Source organism: Lissotriton helveticus, chromosome 5_1 (genome assembly GCF_964261635.1).
Source record: "Lissotriton helveticus chromosome 5_1, aLisHel1.1, whole genome shotgun sequence".
NCBI lineage: Eukaryota > Metazoa > Chordata > Amphibia > Caudata > Salamandridae > Lissotriton > Lissotriton helveticus.
In genome coordinates, this window is record NC_136065.1 from 1,419,530,260 (window position 1) to 1,419,552,314 (window position 22,055).

The 22,055-nt window shown below is 40.1% G+C and overlaps 1 protein-coding gene across 1 annotated transcript in view; it reads left to right on the forward strand.

Annotated features, from left to right (window-relative positions):
- OLFML3 (olfactomedin like 3) overlaps positions 1–20,942 on the forward strand; it is a 155,680-nt gene extending 134,738 nt beyond the window's left edge. Inside the window, exon 3 of the mRNA XM_078644395.1 lies at positions 20,017–20,942. Within this exon, the coding sequence (XP_078500521.1) occupies positions 20,017–20,801 (785 nt within the window). The 3' untranslated portion in view covers positions 20,802–20,942. The remainder of the gene's footprint in view (positions 1–20,016) is intronic.
- Positions 20,943–22,055: the final 1,113 nt, after the last annotated feature.

The following is a 22,055-nucleotide window of genomic DNA, read 5'->3' on the forward strand; positions in this document are numbered from 1 at the left end:
TTTCGGACCCCCTACGAGTCCCTCGTAATGTTTTGCATACAAAACGGAATCGAAACTACACTAACCGAGATTCCATGTGTTACGCCGTGATGTAATCAAGGGGCGTGACACGTGAGATGTGTCGTAATCACGTGATGCATTTGCGTTAAACAAATAGACTGCGCCCTTTCCGGTCGGTGCCTCCCCAAGTTTAGCGCAGAGGAACGCCCGGAGATACCGACGGAAAGGTAAGCGCGATAATGTTCAGTCTAGAAGTGCTTTTCACTTCAGCCTAATGCGAAGTCTAACACGTGATGGGCTCGGGGAAGGGAGCACTTTCGCACGGAGCTATACTATTCAGTGTGCCTGGCAAGCCTAAATATATAGGTGGCTTGTCTCTGATTTATCGAGCGTATTATTTGTCAACATACAGTCATTTCCCCTGTTGAGAGGCAGTGTTAGACAGAATACTATTATGAGGTGCTCGAGTATGGCAGCACTTCGGAACAGAGCTGTGCGTTTTGGCTTGTTTGATGAGCGAAGTACAAAGGCTGCGTGTTGTGGATTTATCGTGCCAAATAATTTTCTTTGCTGACAGGTTCAGTCTGATAGAAATCCCCTAGTGACACTCCATCGACATTAGATATTTAACAACGTAGTACCATTTGGAGATAAGATACTGAGAGGGCACACAAGACATTTAATATCTGAGTACCATTTTGAGATAAGACATTATTAATGTATTTGGGCAATAAATACAGTATTTCTAATGGTGCGAAGGATCGTGAGGTACAATCAGACACTTCTTGTTAATTTGGTCTGTAGATTAGACTCTTTCCCTTGATGGGAGAAACGGTGTAATGCTTATGTTTATATGTGTTTTTCACAAACAGAGCGGTGCTCCTCATTTACCTGAGCTGCAGCCAGGTGAGGTGAGGCACGATCCCCACATGAATAGGGTGAGTGAATACGTGTCTAATAAATAAAAATTGACATGATCACAAAAATAACACTACTAAAAGAGTGTATTTTCAAAAATGTGCTTGTCTCTTGTCACCTTCATGTTCTGGTGATGTGATTATTCTTTTATAGATCGTGGTGGAGCATCTGTACCTGACAATCAGGTGATATTATTCCTTTTTACTTTTCCTCACTCATTTTACAGCAGTAGCAACAACTAGGTCCCGATGAATGCATAGGTAATGTTCCTTATACGCAGAAACATGTCGACCACTTGCTGAACAGATATTTTGTTAAATCTGTTATTTCACTTTTTAATATTGGGAGCTGAGAGAAAACATTAAAGTCTTTACTTCTACTCAGTTTCACCTAATTTTATCTTCTCACCACTCACTTACTCACTTGCACTGCTTTTTTTAGTTGTCATATTACATCCATACCGTTCAGTGGTAAAAAAAACAAGGGTCTTCTTACTCTTACCACTTGTGTGAATGTGTTCACACCTACAACTCCTGGGTAAGGAGAACCCACATGATGTAAAAGTGGCGGTACAGATAGACAACTGATGGGAAAATTCTCACCCTGAGTATGTGCCTCATGTGAATATGTTGATATAGTATCATGTGTAGTCACTGATTAATCCAGCTCACACCCCTCTTTTGTGTCACGTCAGTAGTTGTTTGTGATGAGAGCCTTTTATTCTGACTCCTAGGTATTTCTGTATTCATTAGGTTATTGTTGGGGGCATGTATCTAGTATGGGGTCATTAAACTAGCCCTCTGACCCTATCCTATGTAGTTTGTTCAGTTGTACTACTAATAAATCAGCAAAGCTGCTAGTTTAGAGAAAAGGTAGCACTGGGCTGGCGGTGAGTGTGGGGCAGAAGTTAGACTCGGGGCTGGGCACAGCAATAGCCCATCATGTGGAGGGCAGGAGGAGGTGAGCAGGTGATCGAGTCTCAAACACTGGCTTCCTCCTTCAAGTCCATGTAGCAGGAGAATTCCTGGGTGCTCTGGGGCCCGGCTGGCAGACAGAAAATGAAAAACCCTGCCACAGCATGGGCGGCGACCACTGTGTGACAGAGCAAGATGGGAGCCAGGCGCATCTAAAGGAGAGTGTTAGGAATGTGGGGAAACAATGGGCTGGCGGCGCTGGTTTTGAGCATATAAGAAAGCCTTCGATGCACAGACCGGGTAACTGAGGCATGTGGTGTTAGGAAGGTAGGTGCATCAGTGCAGAAAGCAGTTAGATTAGCGCTCCAGGGGCCACTTCGATCGCATCGTCTGGGCATTAGCCCTCTGATCCAGAGATAGTACGGGAAGTCTGAGAATCCACTCCTGATAATATATCTATCTATGTATAAAGTGTTACCCTGCACGGAATTTTCCCTACCTGAAGTGCTGCGCTTTGAAAATCACAGCGCACACTGTAAAACGAATCTCGACCCTGCTCTGTCCAGCACAGCGTGATGGCGAGCACCAGACATTATTCAGATGAGCCCTGCTGAATAGCTCAGCAGGGACTCAGATCAGGAGACAGAAGCGGCGCCTTTGCTCCCAGAGACACGTCCCCCTCCTGCTCGCCACTGCGCCGGCACTCACAGCCACTAAGCCTACCTTTTCATGAGTACCGGTACTCTCCTCGGGCAGTAGAGAAGTGCGATAAATTTAAGAAGTGCCGGTACTCAGTACCGGTGAGTACCGGCCCATTTAAAGCACTGCTCAGCATCAGCTGCACAAGAGGGGCTGGTCTGCCCCTGAGAAACAATTCCAGAAGCCGCGGTGGTCCGTGCGGGATTCAGCTGACCCGCCGGTTGGGTCCCTAGCATGTCTGACAGACTGACTATAATAATAAAATAACTGTGCCACAACTTAGTCACGGTGTGAGCAGCGCGCCGCTGCCATTGCAACACCATTCACTCAAAGGCGGGTAAGGGCTTACATTAAATGGGAAGCAGATTTGCAGGTGCTGAAACTGCTATTTTACCAGCGGGGCCAGCGGCGACCAGTCTATAACCTTTTGTTCTGTGGAATGGCACGCTGTGGTTATGTCGCTAAATAGGAGGCAATCACACCAAGTGGCTCTCCGACTTTTGCAGCTGGGGAAAATAGAATTCGAAAAGCGCACAATTAAAGCTAGCACACCATATAAAATGGCGGGACGTATATACTGCCGTGAACACTGACCACGTAAAATTCTTCTAGGCTTTCTATCTTTTTCCCAGTAAAAGTAGATGGCGCGAACCAGGGCCGGTTCTAGGATTTGCGAGGCCCTGGGCTAAAAGGGAATGTGCGAGGTCCCTCTAATGTAGATAAGTGGCCCCTTGCAAGGAGACCATTCACAGACACTGTGGGAGGCCTATTGTCCAGCATTTTGTCACTCCCCCAGAGTTTTAACTTTGAGCCCACAAGCATTTCTCACACCTTCAGTCCGATAGGTGTGAGAATTGCTTGTGGGCTAAAAGTTAAAACTATGGGGGCACCAAAATGATAGACAATGGGCCTCCCACAGTGTCTGTGAATGGGTCTTCTTTCAATTGAAGGGAGTGTCTCCCTCCGTTATGTATCCAGATACCATCCCTGAGAGGCCCGGGGATGGGGGCCCCCACATTTCAAAGAAAGGTGACACCTTTCTTTGAAATGGATCGCCAGGGAACCGACAGGACACATCACCAGTGTGTGGCCCCACGCTGGTGGGCTGAGTGCGAGGCCCTGGGCAGCTGCCCAGGCTTCCCATGCCTAGCGCCGGCCCTGGCGCGAACATCACACCGTCGTCGCAAAATCTTGCTCTCCCCCTAAAATAGGGGGTAGGCGTTCACATTAACACCTATCAGTGACAAGTTGTCCTTGGCGGCCACTGCAACTGCCGGTCACTGATGAATAAATGGATTCACGGTGGGACAGCATGCGATAGCGGCCCGGGAAGTGCTGCAGGAACTAAAATTGCGGCGGCAGCAGCACACCAGTAGCCAGTCCAAGCCGCTTCCTCCAACATCAAACTCCCCGCCTTCTCAAGCAGGAGGTGACATCCCCACTCCCCTCGGCGCCAGACTAAGGGATGTATCAGACTGCCCTGGGTACTACCGCGACGTGGGAATAAAAATGTAACATTGTTGCGAAGCGAGACTAACAGCAGCATCAACGCTGCTACAAGACCCAAGCCTGCAGCAGGAACAGCGCGCGCACCCCAGGTAGGGGCGGGCGCGTTGCCAGCTGCCACACTTTCACTCCATGATATAGTTTAGGCAGTGTCAGGAAGGCAGAGGTATTATGCAAATGCGTGACAAAGCATTTCAGTGCGGGGATGCGGATCACCACACTGAAATGCGTTAGTGTCACACGTGATACGTGATACTTGGCAGGACTGAGGGGACACTGCTGCCCTGATTCTTTTAGTTCTCTCAAAATCTTCTTATAACATTTTTCATTCAGTGTTTATTTCCAGGTTGTTTGATCTTGTTGTCTCCAGACAGGCTCTTGCTTGGTTTTATTATTTCCATAAAGACAGAGCTCAAATTGTCAAATTTCCTCATACCAGCTGACCTGTTTGCTCTCTTCAGTGTGGTGTTCCACAAGGCTCATCTCTTAGACCAAGACCATCGTCTACATATCTCCATTGGCTCTTTTCGTTAGAGTGTTTGGTTTCCACAGTATCTCATAGGCTGATGACAAATAGATCATCATGTCTATACTGGGAACGTTGACTCCTCTAAAGCTGAATGTCGTAATTGCATATCAGCGACAGCGCAATAGATGAGCCAAATCTGCGTAAGCCTCAATGGAGATAAAACCAAAATTATTATATTTGGCATAAATTCTCCTATGTGGACAGTACAATGATGGCTTGATGAACTTGGTACCTCTCTGGAACCTACTATCTCCACTAAAATAAAATATTGATTTTCGTTTCGGCAGTCAGTTATCCTTCTCCACACAAATAACCCATGTGGCTGCTACCTGTTTTCAAATGCTGCAAGTACTTAACAACATTTTTACTCTCACCCATTTCGCGCCGGAAAACTGTAATTCAAGCTCTTATTTCATCTAGGCTGGATTATGGTAATTCTTAATACCCAGGCATTCACAAGCATCTCTTGCTGCGCCTACAGGTAGTTCCCGATTATTCAAGACACTGATCCAGCGCTCTCACCAAAATATTGCACAAATGACACTATCTACTACCACCAAACTTACACTACAACACTAGGCCCATATCAACAATAGAGCGACTGAATCATGAGGCGATAAGATCTAAATATGTTGTTTAAACTATCTACAATAATCAAGACCAGCTTGTCATTTTAAAAAGTTTATTTAAACACATCTAGGAAAACTCAGGTTTTGGAATTTTATTAAACAAGCATTAGAAAATGTCATAAAGAGAGGTTTATTTAGAATTAATAAAAAGAGCATAAATCAAGAATTATTATTCATTAGCAGAAATATGTAAAATTAAGCATTTCCAAAATCCTAACTATCTCTCTGTCTCTACCCTCATCACCTAGAAATAAAATAATTAATAATAACTCCTTTCCTCACGTGTATAGTCCATCAGCATATCACGTCCTCCAGAATTCTCGAGCGTGAGCCAACTATCTGTTCTCTGAACCCATTCTTATACCCTAAAATAAGCTGAGCTAACTATTTTTCACACTCCAGCAGAAAAATTCTAGTTCTCCATTGGCTGAGCCACTTCGTGCCACAGTAAACTGTGACACCTCCTTCTCACATGCCCGGGCAAATTCACCAGTTCATTGTTCATGTAGAAGTCTTGGCAGCATTTCCTCAGGCTGCTACAATTTGTATCGAAGAAAATTCAAGCAATGCAATTTTTGTCACGTCTCTTCCTTTCAACCTTGAGCTTGTCCGTTCTAAGCTCCCGTGGCACGTTAGCAAATTTCTACACAGAATCATCTTTTAGCAGTTCATTCCAAAACCTTTCAAAATAAAAGCTCAGAGGCTTTTTCCATCCTTTCAGAATTATTTTCTCTTGAGCCATTTTCATCATTAGGCCTCTTTTCAGAAAGCGTCATTTTTCTGCACCACCTCTCTTGCGCCACTTTTAAAAGTGTACTATTTTTCTGCAGCCATCTCTAAGCTTCATTTGTAAAACTATTATATAAACAAACAAAAAGAATAATTAATGCAAGAAATATAGTTTGTTCTGTTGTCACCCATTATTGCTAATGATTAACCCATTAATCTAAATTACCTAGCAGAAGCACAAATAAAGCAGCATTTTATATCTACCATTCTTCATCTAATCCAGCAGGTTTCTTTATGCACCTATAGAGAATAGAGTGACATCACATAGACAAGGAAAGCAAAATAAGCACATGCCATTATTTAAAAACAGCTGCTATTAGTTATGACACAACAATAGACAAGATTAATTTATTAATTTCCACATACATGAGAATGCAACATAATGCACATTTATGAGCACACATGTTAGTTTTCCCGCATGTCTTTTGTATATGCAACTTTAAACTAGGCTGTATTAATACTCACACACCACAAATTGTTAGTATAATTAATTAATTTATGGAAGTGTGACTTCACGAGTTGAAATAAAATTTATTTCTTAATCTCGCTTCATCAACTCCCCCATCTGGTGATTTTAAAATCACCAAACACCACCAAACATTTTAGCAAAATTTTTTTCTAAGATGAACATGATTCAATTTCACCTGTGTTAGTAAATTCTAAAGACTTATCTTATCAGTTTATCTACAAATCTCATATTGAGTTTTAAGAAAACTCCTCTAGTTCTACCTTTCTCTTGTGTAACATGCAACTGAACTTCAATAAGAGTGTCGCAAAAACTATAACTAATAAAATTGTCAGTATTATACTATGTTTGTCTTGACTAGCTGAAGCTTTACCTGTCATATTGACCTTAAACTTCTCCTTGCTAATTCCAAAAGGAAAAATAACAACCTAAATTAACCAAAGTATCACTTATTAGGAACACATATTATCAGAGACATTTTACAATATCTCTTTAACATTAAGCATCTTAAACTGTTATAAATAAAAACATGAAAGTAATTTCATTAAACTTGCAAAGAAAAAAAAAAAAATATTTTAAACATTTTGTCTATATTTTCTAAAAATTTCTAACATCCCCCTTTTTCAATGTTTTTTTTTTTTTATATATATACCCTTAAACCTTCTAACAGTTTTTCTTCGACCTAATGTCACAAGTTATATATTTCCAGCTAACATAATTTCTTCGACCTTGTGTCACCTAACACACTTTCTTCAGCCTTATGCCAAAAACAGAAAACCTAAAAATTTTAACAGGTAAATACTTCAATCATTGTCACTATTTTCTTCAATCTCTTTCTGTCTGCTACTATTTACCTCCATTACAGGTATCACCTCTAATTTCTTTCCTGCCTCACTTTTCTTTTCAGAACCTTTTTGACTTGATATCTCATCGCTCTGTTCCTTTGATCTGTGTACCAATTTGAATTTTAGACCTTCATTTTCTCCTGGCCAAATATCATCTTCTCTTGATAATTTCTTCTTTTGCTCGGTCACATTACATTCTGTTTTCCAAGCTCCTTTTCTGAATTTTCTTATTTGAGAATCTTCATCACTCTCATCAGTTTCAGTGTCAGAAATTTGAATTCTGGACTCAGGTACTTCTTTACTCGGCAGCTTCACTCTGTTAGGAACTTCATCTTTGTAGCTGGTACTTGGCAATTCATCTTCTTCTTCAATAACCTTCAACTTCCCAGTTTCAGAATTCTCGTTCCTGCTTTCAGAGCTACTTTTCTGCTTTTCAATACTCTCCTGGTCTTCAATCACAATCTGATCACATTCTTCTTCTGCTTCTTCTTCTGGCAGATCTCCGTCATTTTCTGAGTTTTCAGTCACAATTTTCAAGTCTTCTTTATTCAAGGCTTGTTTTATATTCAGAATTTCCAGATGTCGACCAACCTGTCGATCTTCAAGATCTGGATTCTTTTCAGGTTCTTCTTCAGAATCTGAATCAGCAGTGATGACACTATCCTCATCAGGATTTTCAAGTGTAGATACACGAAAAATATGGCCAGTGTCAATCCACCTCTTCAGTCTTTTACACTTCACTTCATTTGTTGTGACAAGACTGACTGGCCTCTTTTTCTGCCACCTTGGCACTAGAGAATTTCTTTTTAGACGAACCTTTTTCCTGATCCTTTTACCTGGTAACAGATCAAGTGCTTGCTCTTTTTCTCTTGATTGCACTTATGTTTCATCTTCATCAGACACAGAAGTCATTTCATCTGATAAATTCCTGCAGTACTCCAAATTGATGCTATCATTGATAGTTATCATTCTTTTCTCTGGTATGAATGCCTGTCTCATGACCTTGTCCATCATAATTTCACTTGGACTTAAACCTGACTTTTTATCAGATGAGGCATCTGCCCATTTTATACCTGTATCTAGACACAATTTTACATCTCTGCTCTTTGTAGTACCATTCTCTTGCTCCTCAACACCTGAAATTTCTAGTCTATCTGTACAATGGAGCAGTCTGTTTTCAATATGTCCTCTGTCATCTGATAACTTTGCAACAGTAATTTCATCAATATGTCGCGTGAGAAATGTCTCAATCCATTTTGAAATCAAATAGATAATCACAAAAATGTAGCACAGTATGTTATGCATTGCCATCTCAATGAAATCCATTTGTAATCCAGTGAATGAATCATTCTCCTGTAATTCTATTCCCAATCTCACAATTGTTTTCTTAATTGTGTTCACTTGCTGGTATGACAGACACCTCTGGTAAAGAAATTCTACAAATCTATGGTACATTCTGTCCATGTCAGTAATCATGCTATTTGGTAAAACTACTCTGCCATCCTTCTGTGTCAAAATTTTATCCTTATCTCGCTGTCTACAATCTGTTCTCAACCATGTGTTTCTCAACCATGTGTTTTTCTCCTCATGATTTATTTCATCTTGTAAGTCTTTGACTCCCTGCCAATTTTCAACTACAGATGTTAGTATTGGTGAACTCAAAGCATGTTCATCATTCTTTTTGTATGCTGCACATATCACGACAGCAAACCTTTCTGCCAATTGAATGTCATCAATCAACCTTTTAATTAAATTTGCATTTCTGATAAGTGAACCTGCAGAAGTCAAAGTTTTAATCTGTTGATCAATTGTATCTGTTACTTGGATGTCTTCACTCAAAAGACCATCATATTCATTCCAATATTCTGGAAGTGCATCTATTCTGTTTAGACTGTTTTCTTGTTCTTTATTTAATTCTATATCTGTTTTGTCTGTCTGCTCATTAACAAAATTTTGCAATGGCGGTGAAGCCATCTCAATCTGCTGAATCATCACCTGTCGCTGTATTTGTAGCTGTTCATTTAGCTCATTTATTTTAATCTCCTTTCTCTTTGACCATAATTTTGACTCATCAGGCTTTATCAATTTAATCAGGTCAATGTCAGACTTCTCACTTACTAAAACTGAAGTCATCTCTGTTTCTTGCTGAGTTGCAATCCCTACTAGTTCAATTTCAAGTACAATAGAATAAACCTTTTCAGTAAAATTTTTAATTTCAGAATTAAATGGGACCATAAAAGCTGTGGAACCAGTTTCATCTTTTCCAAGCACAGGGATTGTCACTTCTTCCATATATTTCATGGACTGTTTTAAATCATTTGATGAATTCACATGATCAGGAATAATAATTCCAAAAGTACTAGGCATTTCATTATGCTTTTCTGTCGCATCAATTTTAGTAGAAGTCTGAACTGGCACTCTATCAATCTGATCTGGGACTTCTGGTGTTACATTAATCTGTTCTGGGGGTTTTCTTGAAATCCTGTTCTGATCAATATTTACAACATCAATTTTAGATTGATCAACATTTTCTACTCTGACACTTTTATTATTTAATTTCGCTAATTTGGGAATCATTAATTTATTCTCGCATTTAGCAACAACCTTTTTCATTTTCTTATACCAGGAAGTCTTTTTCTCTTTCTTTTGATAATTGTTATCCATGTTAAAATTGGTTAAAATTAATTTCAATAGGAAAATGCACTCTCTTAATTTGCCTCACAGCGTTTGTTGATCAATTAATTAATTAATTTTAACACTATCAGGTGTAGAAAAACCTTATAACTTGATTAATTTAATATTTCTCCTAATTTACCTGCATTACTAATTTTAATAAACCTGTAAAGAAAAACATTAATTTGCAGAAACACAATATAAAATATTTAATTTGCAACAACAAAACACCTAAATGTCATTAACTAATTTTAAAATGTATTTATTTGCACTTACACACTTTCTGCATCAACATCTGTGGAAAAAGAAAACCTACTCTGTTTGTCTTTAATTTAAATAAAATGTTTGGCTGCAAAAAAAAATTTTAGACTCCTTTATCTATAAATTTAGATCAAATCTGCTTTCTCTTTTTCCCAAATTCTCAATTTTAATTTTGGGCAATAAAATGTAAACTAAGTAAAGCACTAATAGAAGTAATCTAATCAATAAATCAAAATTAAGGACAGAATTGAAAAAAAATTTTTTAATTATTATTCTGCGTGCGCAATCACCTTAAACATAGGTAATCTCCCTAAAACACAGGTAACCTCCCTAATACACTCTGTCTAATTTAGTAATTGATAGTTCTTACTCTGCTGCCAATAAATTTTATGCAGCCTTGTAAAATACAATAGTCACATCAGTAATTAATACACCAATTAATAAAATGCTAGGTAATGTTTTTTAATTAATTTTGTTCCACAACCCTTGCTCTCCCCCTCTGATAATCAGCTTTAAAAATTACAGCTATGACTTTTAATATGATTCTTGTAAATTAGATAGAAGTATCCCTTTTAATTATCTCTAATGTCTAGTAGATAGTGTTATAGACAAAGAATAGCGAGCACAGAACTAAAGTTTATCTTGGAAAACACACTAAGCTTCTAAACAGAGCCTATTATTACTCAATATGAACATTTTTTTTTCTTTACACTAAAGTATTTACCAGCTATTCTCATCTATCAATTTGATTTTAAATCCACACAGCTTTTAAGTTGTTTTATTAATTTTCACTTCACTGACAGGACCTCTTTCAACACCTATCTCATTGAACCAAACACTGTCCTGTTCCCACACTGATAGAGGATTCCAGGAAAGGACAGTAAAGTTGTTGCCTCAGGACTTTAATTTTATCAGATACTATGTTCTTATGCTCATTCTCTATCAGGCGCTTTCCACACTTAGTTCATAAAAACAGTCATTAATCATAAATCAGCAAACAAGAACAAATGCTTCAGTAACTCTGTTTCGGTCTGCACTGTCAACGATAAAACGCAAGCGTAACGTCAGAAACTGAGACAATCGCAGTCTTTAATGCTCAGTCTTATCATTATAAATGAGGGACATGTATTTTAAAACGAAGTTCTGGGCACTAGCATTAGAGAAATTAAAGCTCCAATACTCTCGGCAAAAAGTAAACAACGCCTCAACCAATTACAGCTTCACAAATCCCTAGGCCAATCAGAGCACTGCGGCTGCAAAATGCTCCAGCCAATCAGAGCGCTGCCTTCGCCAAGCTCAACCAATCACAGCACATCTTTACTGTGACATCACTAGCTCAACCAATTGGAAAGCAGCTTTTCGTGATACTCAGCCAAACTCAGCGAGGCTTTAGCGGTAAGATTTGCTGCTGCTAATATAGTCTCTCTCTTTCTCACGCGCTTGTCACACATCAGTTGTGACCCCAAAACAATAGCGCGGCGAGGAAAGAAATTTAAAATGGTACTATTTATTTATTGAAAACTACTCAGCAAGTAATGTCAATGCGCATCAGTTGTCATTACTTTAACAACCAGCCGTCTTTAAACAAATTTAGCTTTAATAAACGCAGCTGTAAGCAGTCATTTGTAACACGCACACCAAGCTATTTACAGCATAATCTTGTTGTGACCATTATGGGAGTCACAATCAATCACAGCGCAGCTCTGCTGTGACACTGCGCTTTTTCATCCAATGGGTGCGCAGCTCTTCTATGACAAGTCGGGACCTGAGCCAATAGAAAGGCGGCTCCTTCGTTCACAACTCCGTTTTTGTCATTATCTTTTCCCTTCGCGTTCAGCTCCTCCTGAACAAATACACGCAACGCCTGTCACACATCAACAGTGAATGACAAATTAAAATAACTCAGCAGGAAGGAAATTTAAAATGGCAATTTTTATTTATTATCATTTACTCGGCAAGCAGGGTGAATGCTCATAAGTCGTCACTTTTTCATCAGCTGGAGACAGCTCTAACCAATCAGAAAACCATTCTATAATGACGCACCCAATCAGAGCTCAGCTCACGGAGCCTCGCCCAATCAGAGCGCGGCCCTGCCAATGACGGATCGGTGTTTGCACCAATGGGAGCGCGGCGGCTGACGTAGACAGCCGCTGCAGCTGGCAGCTCTCCCCTTCGCTCCTCAATCGGTAAACGGCCCCTCCCTCACAAAAATTTAATTTACAATAGCGCGATTTTAGAAAAAAATAAAACTATATCAGGGATATTAAAGTATATAGCTAAGTTAAAATTACAAATCGTTTTAGTCAATTACAATGTTTGTTTATCTTGCTGTCATTCGCCGAACACTCTAGTTAATGAGAGAACAAACTGGAATTTTCAGCCTATCAAAACACAGTGGCTCTAACGCAGACAGCTGCTTCTGTTTTAAGTTCTCTCCACACGCTCTTGTTCCTAATTTTGGCCCTCTCCCTTACAAAGTGTTTAAAACGAATGAAAGAACCAAATCGGGCACAATTTTAAAACGGGAATAATTTATTTTACTATGATACTGGCATTATTTACTTGTGTATTTGTTTTCAATTAACAATTCTAAAAAAGGGGACACTCCAATTTATGAACAATTTTGATAATTGTGTTGGCACAATCAATCATTGCAAGACCACCTAGATTAATATAATGCTCTCACTTCTTTGTTGTGAGGCTTTAGGCTTTTTAACCAATCGGAGTTTAGCTTTACTATGACGCTCCGGATGCCTTACTCAATCAGAGCGCAGCAACTCTGACGCATGCAGCTGCTGCGGTTTCAGGCTCTCTCCCACACGATCTCACTCCAAAATCAGCCCCTCCCTTACAATTTTCGATCGGGGCACTTTTCAACTGATTTAAATAGCGTGCAATGCCTTTTAGTGTATTTAAACACTGCACAACATCTTAAAAAGTCTTAGAATGGTACAGACTTTATCCTGAACTTTCCTAAGTACCTTACTTTTGGTACAATTTAGTAAATACATAAAACAGACTCGTCTGCTCTCTTCTCTCTAATTAGGATAGTTTTACATGCATTCAAGTATTCTCATTCTCGGAATAGACTACGCTATTCCCATAGAATATGCATTTGCCAGTACAGTAATCCTTTTACTCTACCCTTCTAACAAGTAAAATATGAACTCATCTCCCTTAGAATGCACAACCAAGTGACATTTCAAAGTTCAACTTGAACATACCTTACAAAACAATCACGCACTTTCAAACAGAAAGTTTCCCTATTCAAACACACATGAAATCCGTACAGGACTCTCACCTGTTTATAGATATCATGCACCGTTAGTAAAGTAAAGACGTTATCCGTACAGGACTCTCACCTGTTTATAGATATAAAACATGTACCCCTACAGGACTCTCACCTGTTTATAGATAATCATGCACCGGCATTATCTTACCACTCACTCAAGCTTGAATATAACTAATACTCTTATCACAGTGAGTTTTACAGCAGGCTCATTGTCCCTATTCTCATGCTGCTCAAATTTCTTAGATAATCCTCACTATACAACATTCACACCTAGCCCTAACATGTGTTGCACGGCGACAACACTGATGATACACGGCGATATCACCTCAGAAGTAGAACAAATGTACTTGTGTAACCTGCTCACATATCAGCGTCCTGATCACAGCATTACACATCTCTAGCCATGGCTAATCTGAGAAATTTCACACTGCTTGAAAAATCTCTACATTAAACAAACTGACTAACTCAACATATGTTAAAATTTAATCGTATGAATATACCAACATATATGTGTCAAACATGTAACATGTATGTCAAAAACAACATAAAACCATCCGATTGCTGCCAGATAATTGATCCAGCGCTCTCACCAAAATATTGCACAAATGACACTATCTACTACCACCAAACTTACACTACAACACTAGGCCCATATCAACAATAGAGCGACTGAATCATGAGGCGATAAGATCTAAATATGTTGTTTAAACTATCTACAATAATCAAGACCAGCTTGTCATTTTAGAAAGTTTATTTAAACACATCTAGGAAAACTCAGGTTTTGGAATTTTATTAAACAAGCATTAGAAAATGTCATAAAGAGAGGTTTATTTAGAATTAATAAAAAGAGCATAAATCAAGAATTATTATTCATTAGCAGAAATATGTAAAATTAAGCATTTCCAAAATCCTAACTATCTCTCTGTCTCTACCCTCATCACCTAGAAATAAAATAATTAATAATAACTCCTTTCCTCACGTGTATAGTCCATCAGCATATCACGTCCTCCAGAATTCTCGAGCGTAAGCCAACTATCTGTTCTCTGAACCCATTCTTATACCCTAAAATAAGCTGAGCTAACTATTTTTCACACTCCAGCAGAAAAATTCTAGTTCTCCATTGGCTGAGCCACCTCGTGCCACAGTAAACTGTGACACCTCCTTCTCACATGCCCGGGCAAATTCACCAGTTCATTGTTCATGTAGAAGTCTTGGCAGCATTTCCTCAGGCTGCTACAATTTGTATCGAAGAAAATTCAAGCAATGCAATTTTTGTCACGTCTCTTCCTTTCAACCTTGAGCTTGTCCGTTCTAAGCTCCCGTGGCACGTTAGCAAATTTCTCCACAGAATCATCTTTTAGCAGTTCATTCCAAAACCTTTCAAAATAAAAGCTCAGAGGCTTTTTCCATCCTTTCAGAATTATTTTCTCTTGAGCCATTTTCATCATTAGGCCTCTTTTCAGAAAGCGTCATTTTTCTGCGCCACTTTTAAAAGTGTACTATTTTTCTGCAGCCATCTCTAAGCTTCATTTGTAAAACTATTATATAAACAAACAAAAAGAATAATTAATGCAAGAAATATAGTTTGTTCTGTTGTCACCCATTATTGCTAATGATTAACCCATTAATCTAAATTACCTAGCAGAAGCACAAATAAAGCAGCATTTTATATCTACCATTCTTCATCTAATCCAGCAGGTTTCTTTATGCACCTATAGAGAATAGAGTGACATCACATAGACAAGGAAAGCAAAATAAGCACATGCCATTATTTAAAAACAGATGCTATTAGTTATGACACAACAATAGACAAGATTAATTTATTCATTTCCACATACATGAGAATGCAACATAATGCACATTTATGAGCACACATGTTAGTTTTCCCGCGTGTCTTTTGTATATGCAACTTTAAACTAGGCTGTATTAATACTCACACACCACAAATTGTTAGTATAATTAATTAATTTATGGAAGTGTGACTTCACGAGTTGAAATAAAATTTATTTCTTAATCTCGCTTCATCAACACCCCTAGAAGATGCTACATCAGGGCACGTATTGAAGCTCTGCATTGACTTCTCATTCACAAACACACCATTTTTTCCTCTGCTTTACCCACAGAAGAGTACGCAACAAGGCCAAATTTACATCAGAAAGAAATGTTTGCACTATCTTCCAACTCATCACTTCAGGTCCTCTGATCTTCAACAATTGGTGACCCTAAGATCAGCCTAAGCAGCCAAGGTGGCAGATCTTTTTCATTCCTATCAGCTAAACTTTGACGCTCCCTTCCTCTGACAATTCATAACACTTTTAACTACAATGTGAAGAAAAAGATTAAATCTTGGTTGTTTCAAATGCCTTAAAGGGGTTCTATTACCTCTGTTGCTACGTAGGAATGGGCCACTACCTGAACACCCTATGGGTAGCAGTAGCGCTTTACAAATGTAATTTTATTCATTCATTCCTTCAAAAGTTTTATTAGGAACATATGCATCACCAAGGAAGATGGAGCACTCTGGGCTCTGAGGCTCTGGTTTACACAGCCAGAAGTAAAGCTTAAAAAAATTAAAAGGGCCCGAGAGTGCAGGAGCTGAAGGACTCCTGCCAGAAATCAAGATGCGGCTAGGTTCAAGGCGTTAGCGGAAAGAGAAGTTAGGTACGGGAAAGCCCAGGTACAACACTGGCAGGGCTGCCTACAGAGACATGTGACCATACTACAAACCTAGCCATCAGGAACAGAGAGAATGCAATGGTGACTAGAGAGAGGGTTATCAATGCAGAGTTCACAGAATATTACATGGCCTTCTATGCAGTGTAGGGGATGGCAACCATAGAGGACTCAAGAATACCTGGATCAGATCTACCATGATTTGTGTGCACACCTGTCTTTAGGCAGGATATAAAATGACATTGAGGGATGTGCTGGTTTTAAGGCTCTGGACTTGGATGGGCTGACTGTTGATTTTCATAAAGCCAATAAGAAACGACTGGCCCTGCAACTACTAAAGATTTATGAGGTAAATGGCAGATTCCACAGGAACACGAAAGAATAACTGATACAGCTATTACTGAATCCAAGGAAACTGGCTGATGAGTGTGGGTCATATAGACCCCTATTTCTTAACAATGTTTATTGTAATATCTGGCAAGCATAATTGCAGATCACCTGCTACCTGTGATGTCACTTTCCATACTCTCAGAACAGCCAGGATGAGTACCAGGTGGTCCACATAAAATAAACTAAGAAGAGTGTTCTGTACTTCACATCAGATTCACACAGATGCGAAGACAGTCCTGGTCGGACTTAATGAAGGTATTTGACCCCGCAAGTGACCTTTTCTGATGAAACGTCTTAAATGATGGACATTGATGATCCGCGTCTATTAATGGAGATCCTGTTGTATACAGGTCCAGTGCCAATCGTGGTCATCAACAGCAATATGTGTGAGCCTGTCAGCCTGGCATGGTGTACCAGCCAGGGTTTCCCCTGCCTCCGCAGCTTATTAGTTCTTGCTACTGAGACTTTGGCCTGAATGCTGCATGAGAAGCATGTGACTGGAGGAATATACTTCTAGGAGCGGCCTTTGCTGTTCCTTCCCATTTCTTACAGATGAATTTACAAACGGTGGTAGATTAAGTGATTCTGATGAATATTGCTCTGTACTTTAGGAGTCTGCTTACGACTCTGGCAGGAAGGAGGTGGGAGATGGTGAATGCACCGCTCAAAGACAACAAATGAAATATCTGTGACGCCAGGCCAACTGCATCCCATTTAATTACACGTTCAAAGTACTAGGACGACAGGTATCAGTGGGCGATGTTCAGTCAAAGGATTGTTTATTCAGACCATTGGTCTTTAAACGAGGATGAACATCCAAGCATCATACATATCATCGGTTTAAAAACAGCTCCAGTTAACAACTTTATCAAACCAATAAACTACTTCAAATATATTAAATATCCACCTAAAAGAGATACAATCTATCTTACAATTATTTAAATTCACAATTTCATTCATAAAAACTGGTGTATTTTCCATACTGATGCTGCAACATCTACTCTACACATTATTAAGAATACTTTTAACTGCAAGCATAAACTTCCTTAATGTGTTTGGTGTACGTTTGGGGGGGCTGATTTAATAGATCTAGCATACAGGCCTCTGTAGCTTACAGTTCTAGTACACAGCACCTGGCATACAGGTGTTTATGACATAGGGATCTGCACAACTGAAAAATGTCTCGAGAAGGAAATCCCAAGGGATCCAATGGTAATAGTGTCTCGGACTACTTCTTAACTTCTGAAGACCAGGAGAAGATTTGTTTACATTGCACTTGTGATACATTATAGGTTTGCACTGTGTTGGGGTAAAAAGATGATGCCACAAACTAAAAACTACATTTTTGATTTAGAAAAAGGTTGTGACCTCGAAGAATATTTGATAGAAATCTAGGTCACGCTCTAAAGACATATGCACACCTGAGGAACAATGATGTAAACTCCAGAGAACGTTATATACGACTATAGATGGATTGTTTAATGAACTCTAAGTATTTGATCCTATTGTGCTTTAGGGGGCGGTAAGGGGAACTTTGGAGAATGGATGTAAGTGCAAAATATTTACATTGAATTTAATTTGTTGACTGGCAGGCTCTAATAATGATGAATAAAGTATTTTTAAAGAATTTGAAAAAAGAAATATATCAGCCGCGAATATGCATCTTCTGCATAGTTGAACCCTTGTAAAGATGAGCTGTGGAAGAGCGCAGAGCTCTCTGTGGTCCTTAGGTGTGGGTATACGGGAGGCAACAATCTCCTAAATTCAGGCCTCAATACCTAAATACAGTCATCGGAATTACTATGCTGATATTGTCAACACTTAAGAAGTAATAGAGAATGTTGGACGCAGATTGTGTTGTCAAAGCAAATACCATCTAGAAATACAGTAGACCATTGTGCACTTCAGGACTAGTTCGGACCTTGTCATTGTGACATTTCTGAAACTCGAACCTGTAGTGATAGTTTGATGCATCTTCCCTGCTCAAAAACAGGTTCTTTTTAGGGTGTTGACCTCTCACCCATACTTGTATTGTATGCTTCATCATCCAGTTCACTCCTGTCTGTGGCAATGTCCACACTAAGCTTCAGAGTGAGACCCTGTCTTTGCGGGTGGGACTCATACCTAGCAATATGGCAGAATCTGTTGCTTCTAGAGAGGCTAGACCTAATGCAATTGTGTAGTGAAAGTAGACAGAGGCCAGGCTGTATCTGTGCCCTCAGCCAGGCCCAGAGAACCTGTAGTTTTACTGGGGGTAGATTCACACCAGATAATGATGTTGTCGGATTCAGCAATCCCAGACACACCATGCTACTCAAAGTATGGCAGACTGCTATCTCCCTCCCGGGGCACTACCTCACCATACAGGTAAAGAGGGCCATAGGAGTACAATATACCATATGCTGATGGCTGAACAGGACCCTTCTTGTGGAGAGTTCAACAGCATGTACAAAGTGCCTTACCCACGGAATGCGTGTGCACTTCAAGGCAGTGCTACCAGGTGGGAAGAGGGAGATGATTGTTAAGGATTGCCTAGCAAAAACCTTGCAGCAGGACGTGGTATAAGTTGCAATCCTAGAGAGTAATAGTTAAGGGGACCTAAGTGCCATGAATTGCCATTGAGAATAACAGAATCTATAGTGGACTGATCTACAGTTTTACGCCAATGTGACATTAGTGAACGTTTAATTTAATGTATTATCTGGATATAATGAAAACAGTATGCTCCAGGCACAAGGCCTAGCCTGTGGCCAGTCTCCGCATCAGCTTCCGTGCTACTGAACCAGCAGCACACAGCTCACAGTGGTGCATAGGACACTCCAGGAGCCTGGCCTGAAGCAGCAGTAGTCTCTGGCTCTGCACTGTAGACTATCGGCATAGGTCCTGGCCTTTTGCACTGCAAACTGTGGGGTCTATCAGTAAATAGAACCCATTTAAGTTAATCTGAAAGTCACAGTTTTACACCTAATTAATACCTACTTTAAAGATTAACTTCACTCCCGTACTCTATGTAGTATGCTTCTCTCAAAAGTTACATCCTTTATTTCTATTTAAGTGAAGCTTCATACTTCAATTGCGCACCACCACCCAATGTATTCTAAATGTCATTCAGAAAGTTGTATTACATTTGCTAGTTTCGTTTGGAACACGCCTTTGCCCTAGTGGCTAGGTCCGCACTATACATATATTGTTAGTAAATATATAAATAAAGACATTAATGTAATTTTGTCATAGTGCATGGATCATTCATGGATAGAAGTTAAGTTTCTAATACATCTACACAGAGATGAAACACTGCCAATCTGAGTAAAGCCCCCACACTTCCCTCTCTGCTACTCTCAAGAAGCTACGATGAGAAGATGTGCTTTAGCATTTCAAATATACATCCAATCAAATGCTTTAAATTATATTTATTTTTTCCCTCTGTTCCAGATTGCAGTGAGTCAATGTCCCAAATCAATGCAATGAAAATCCTAAAAAGGTATGGAAGCACTTCAGGCATCTGGACCAAAGACCTGATGGGCACTTCGGAAAAGATTTATGTGTTTGATGGAACCAGCAATGACACTGTCTATGTATTCCCAAGAATGAGAGAGTTTACCTTGTCTTCCTCCACTCGTAAAGCTTCAAGGATTAAGCTACCCTTTCCTTGGGTTGGTACAGGACATGTGGTTTACGGTGGGAACCTTTACTTCATCAGACACCAAGATGAATTCCAGGTCATCAAATTTGACTTAGCCAACAAAACAGTTGTCGACAGTGCAGTGTTTCCAGTGGAGCATCAGGTTCCAGTCTATGGTTTGTCCCCATTTAACTACATTGACATTGCAGCTGATGAAGAAGGCATGTGGGCTATTTATGCCACTAAAGAAAATGTGAATAACATCTGCCTGGCTAAAATGGACTCCAAATCTCTAGGCATCGAGCAAATGTGGGATACCCCATGCCCCATAGAGAATGCAGAAAGTGCCTTCGTTATTTGTGGCACAATCTATGTGGTCTACAATACAAAGCTCCCCAGCCGTTCACGGGTGCAATGTGTGTTTGATGTCAGTGGCACCATTTCTACTGACGATGCCCCCTTGGTATATTTTCCAAAAAGATATGGGTCCCACTCTAGTATGAAATATAATCCACGGGAGAAGCAGATCTACGCTTGGGATGATGGTTACCAGATTATTTACAAACTGGGCATGAAGGCAAAATTGGAACTGTAAAAAGCACTTGTGAAAAAACATATGTCACAATTTGTTGTTTTTCTCTTTATTTTTCCACTGCTTTTCGCATGATTCAGTGTTCTTTGTTGTACAGTTTATACATTGTCCACGGCTTTCAGATAATAAAATCATTGAAATGTGTGAACCTGTGCAATGATAATTTCAGATGGTAGGTAATATAACTTACTAGACCTACGGGTGTAATGTTCTGTACAAAGTACCTAGGGGAATTCCTTCTGTAAATAATTTAGGGGCTGATTACGGTGTTGAGTGAACCGCAACCGACCGACTGCCAGTTGCGGTCCACATGACATCTGCCCCTGCCGTATGCCCGGCGCATTACAATGTGGCGTGCAAGGGCATTGGGCAGAGGGACCGTCTGCTGCTGTTCCGACGGGCAGGGGCGACTCTAGGTTCATGGAGGCCCTGGGCAGGGAGCATAGGTAGGGGGCCCCGGAAGAGGAGGCCCCGGAAGAGGCGCGGAGGCCAGTGAAGAGGGGGGGGTCAGGGTGTTTGGAAGTGGAACAGAGCAGGAGGCCGCCAAATCCCTGCCAGGGGCTGCCACGCAAATATGTATCCATCCTCAGAGGATTATTATATTAAGGATATATATTGGCGTGGTGGCCCCAGGGGTTTGGTGGCCCTGTGCAGGTGCACATCTTGCACATGCCTAAGGCCGGCCCTGCGACGGGCTCCTTGAGCCTGTCGGAGCATCAGAAAAACCACAATCCCATAATGACAGCGGAGCCAGTCTCTCCTCTACAGTCGGGAATATGATTTGGCTTTCTGACAGCCTTTCCATGTCAGCCTTTCTGACATGGAATGGCTGTAAGAAAGTGCTTTTGGGGGCCCCTAGCAACACAAAGGCGGACTTATAGGAAGCAATAATCCCCAAAAGCCTTTATTAGAAGGTGGTTGACAATTGTCTGCCATTTTGCCCAGCCAGGTTATCGGTATTCATCGGGACCTATTTGAGGATATACCCTAATCTAAATCTGGCCGTTTTGAATATTATAGAGAGTGTATAGGTAGGGCATAACATACACACACAAAAGTCATAAATAACACATATACATATTGTTGCACTGAACATGATACTCTTCAGATCTGGATAAAGGGAATAGGACCTAAAATCCGTTTAAAACATCCTATAAGCAAACGTCAGCAAGGACAATTATTTATCTTATTACCCAATCAGAAAACACTGAGTAAAAGATAAATTGATTACATGGAAATACAACCAAGTGAAACAAG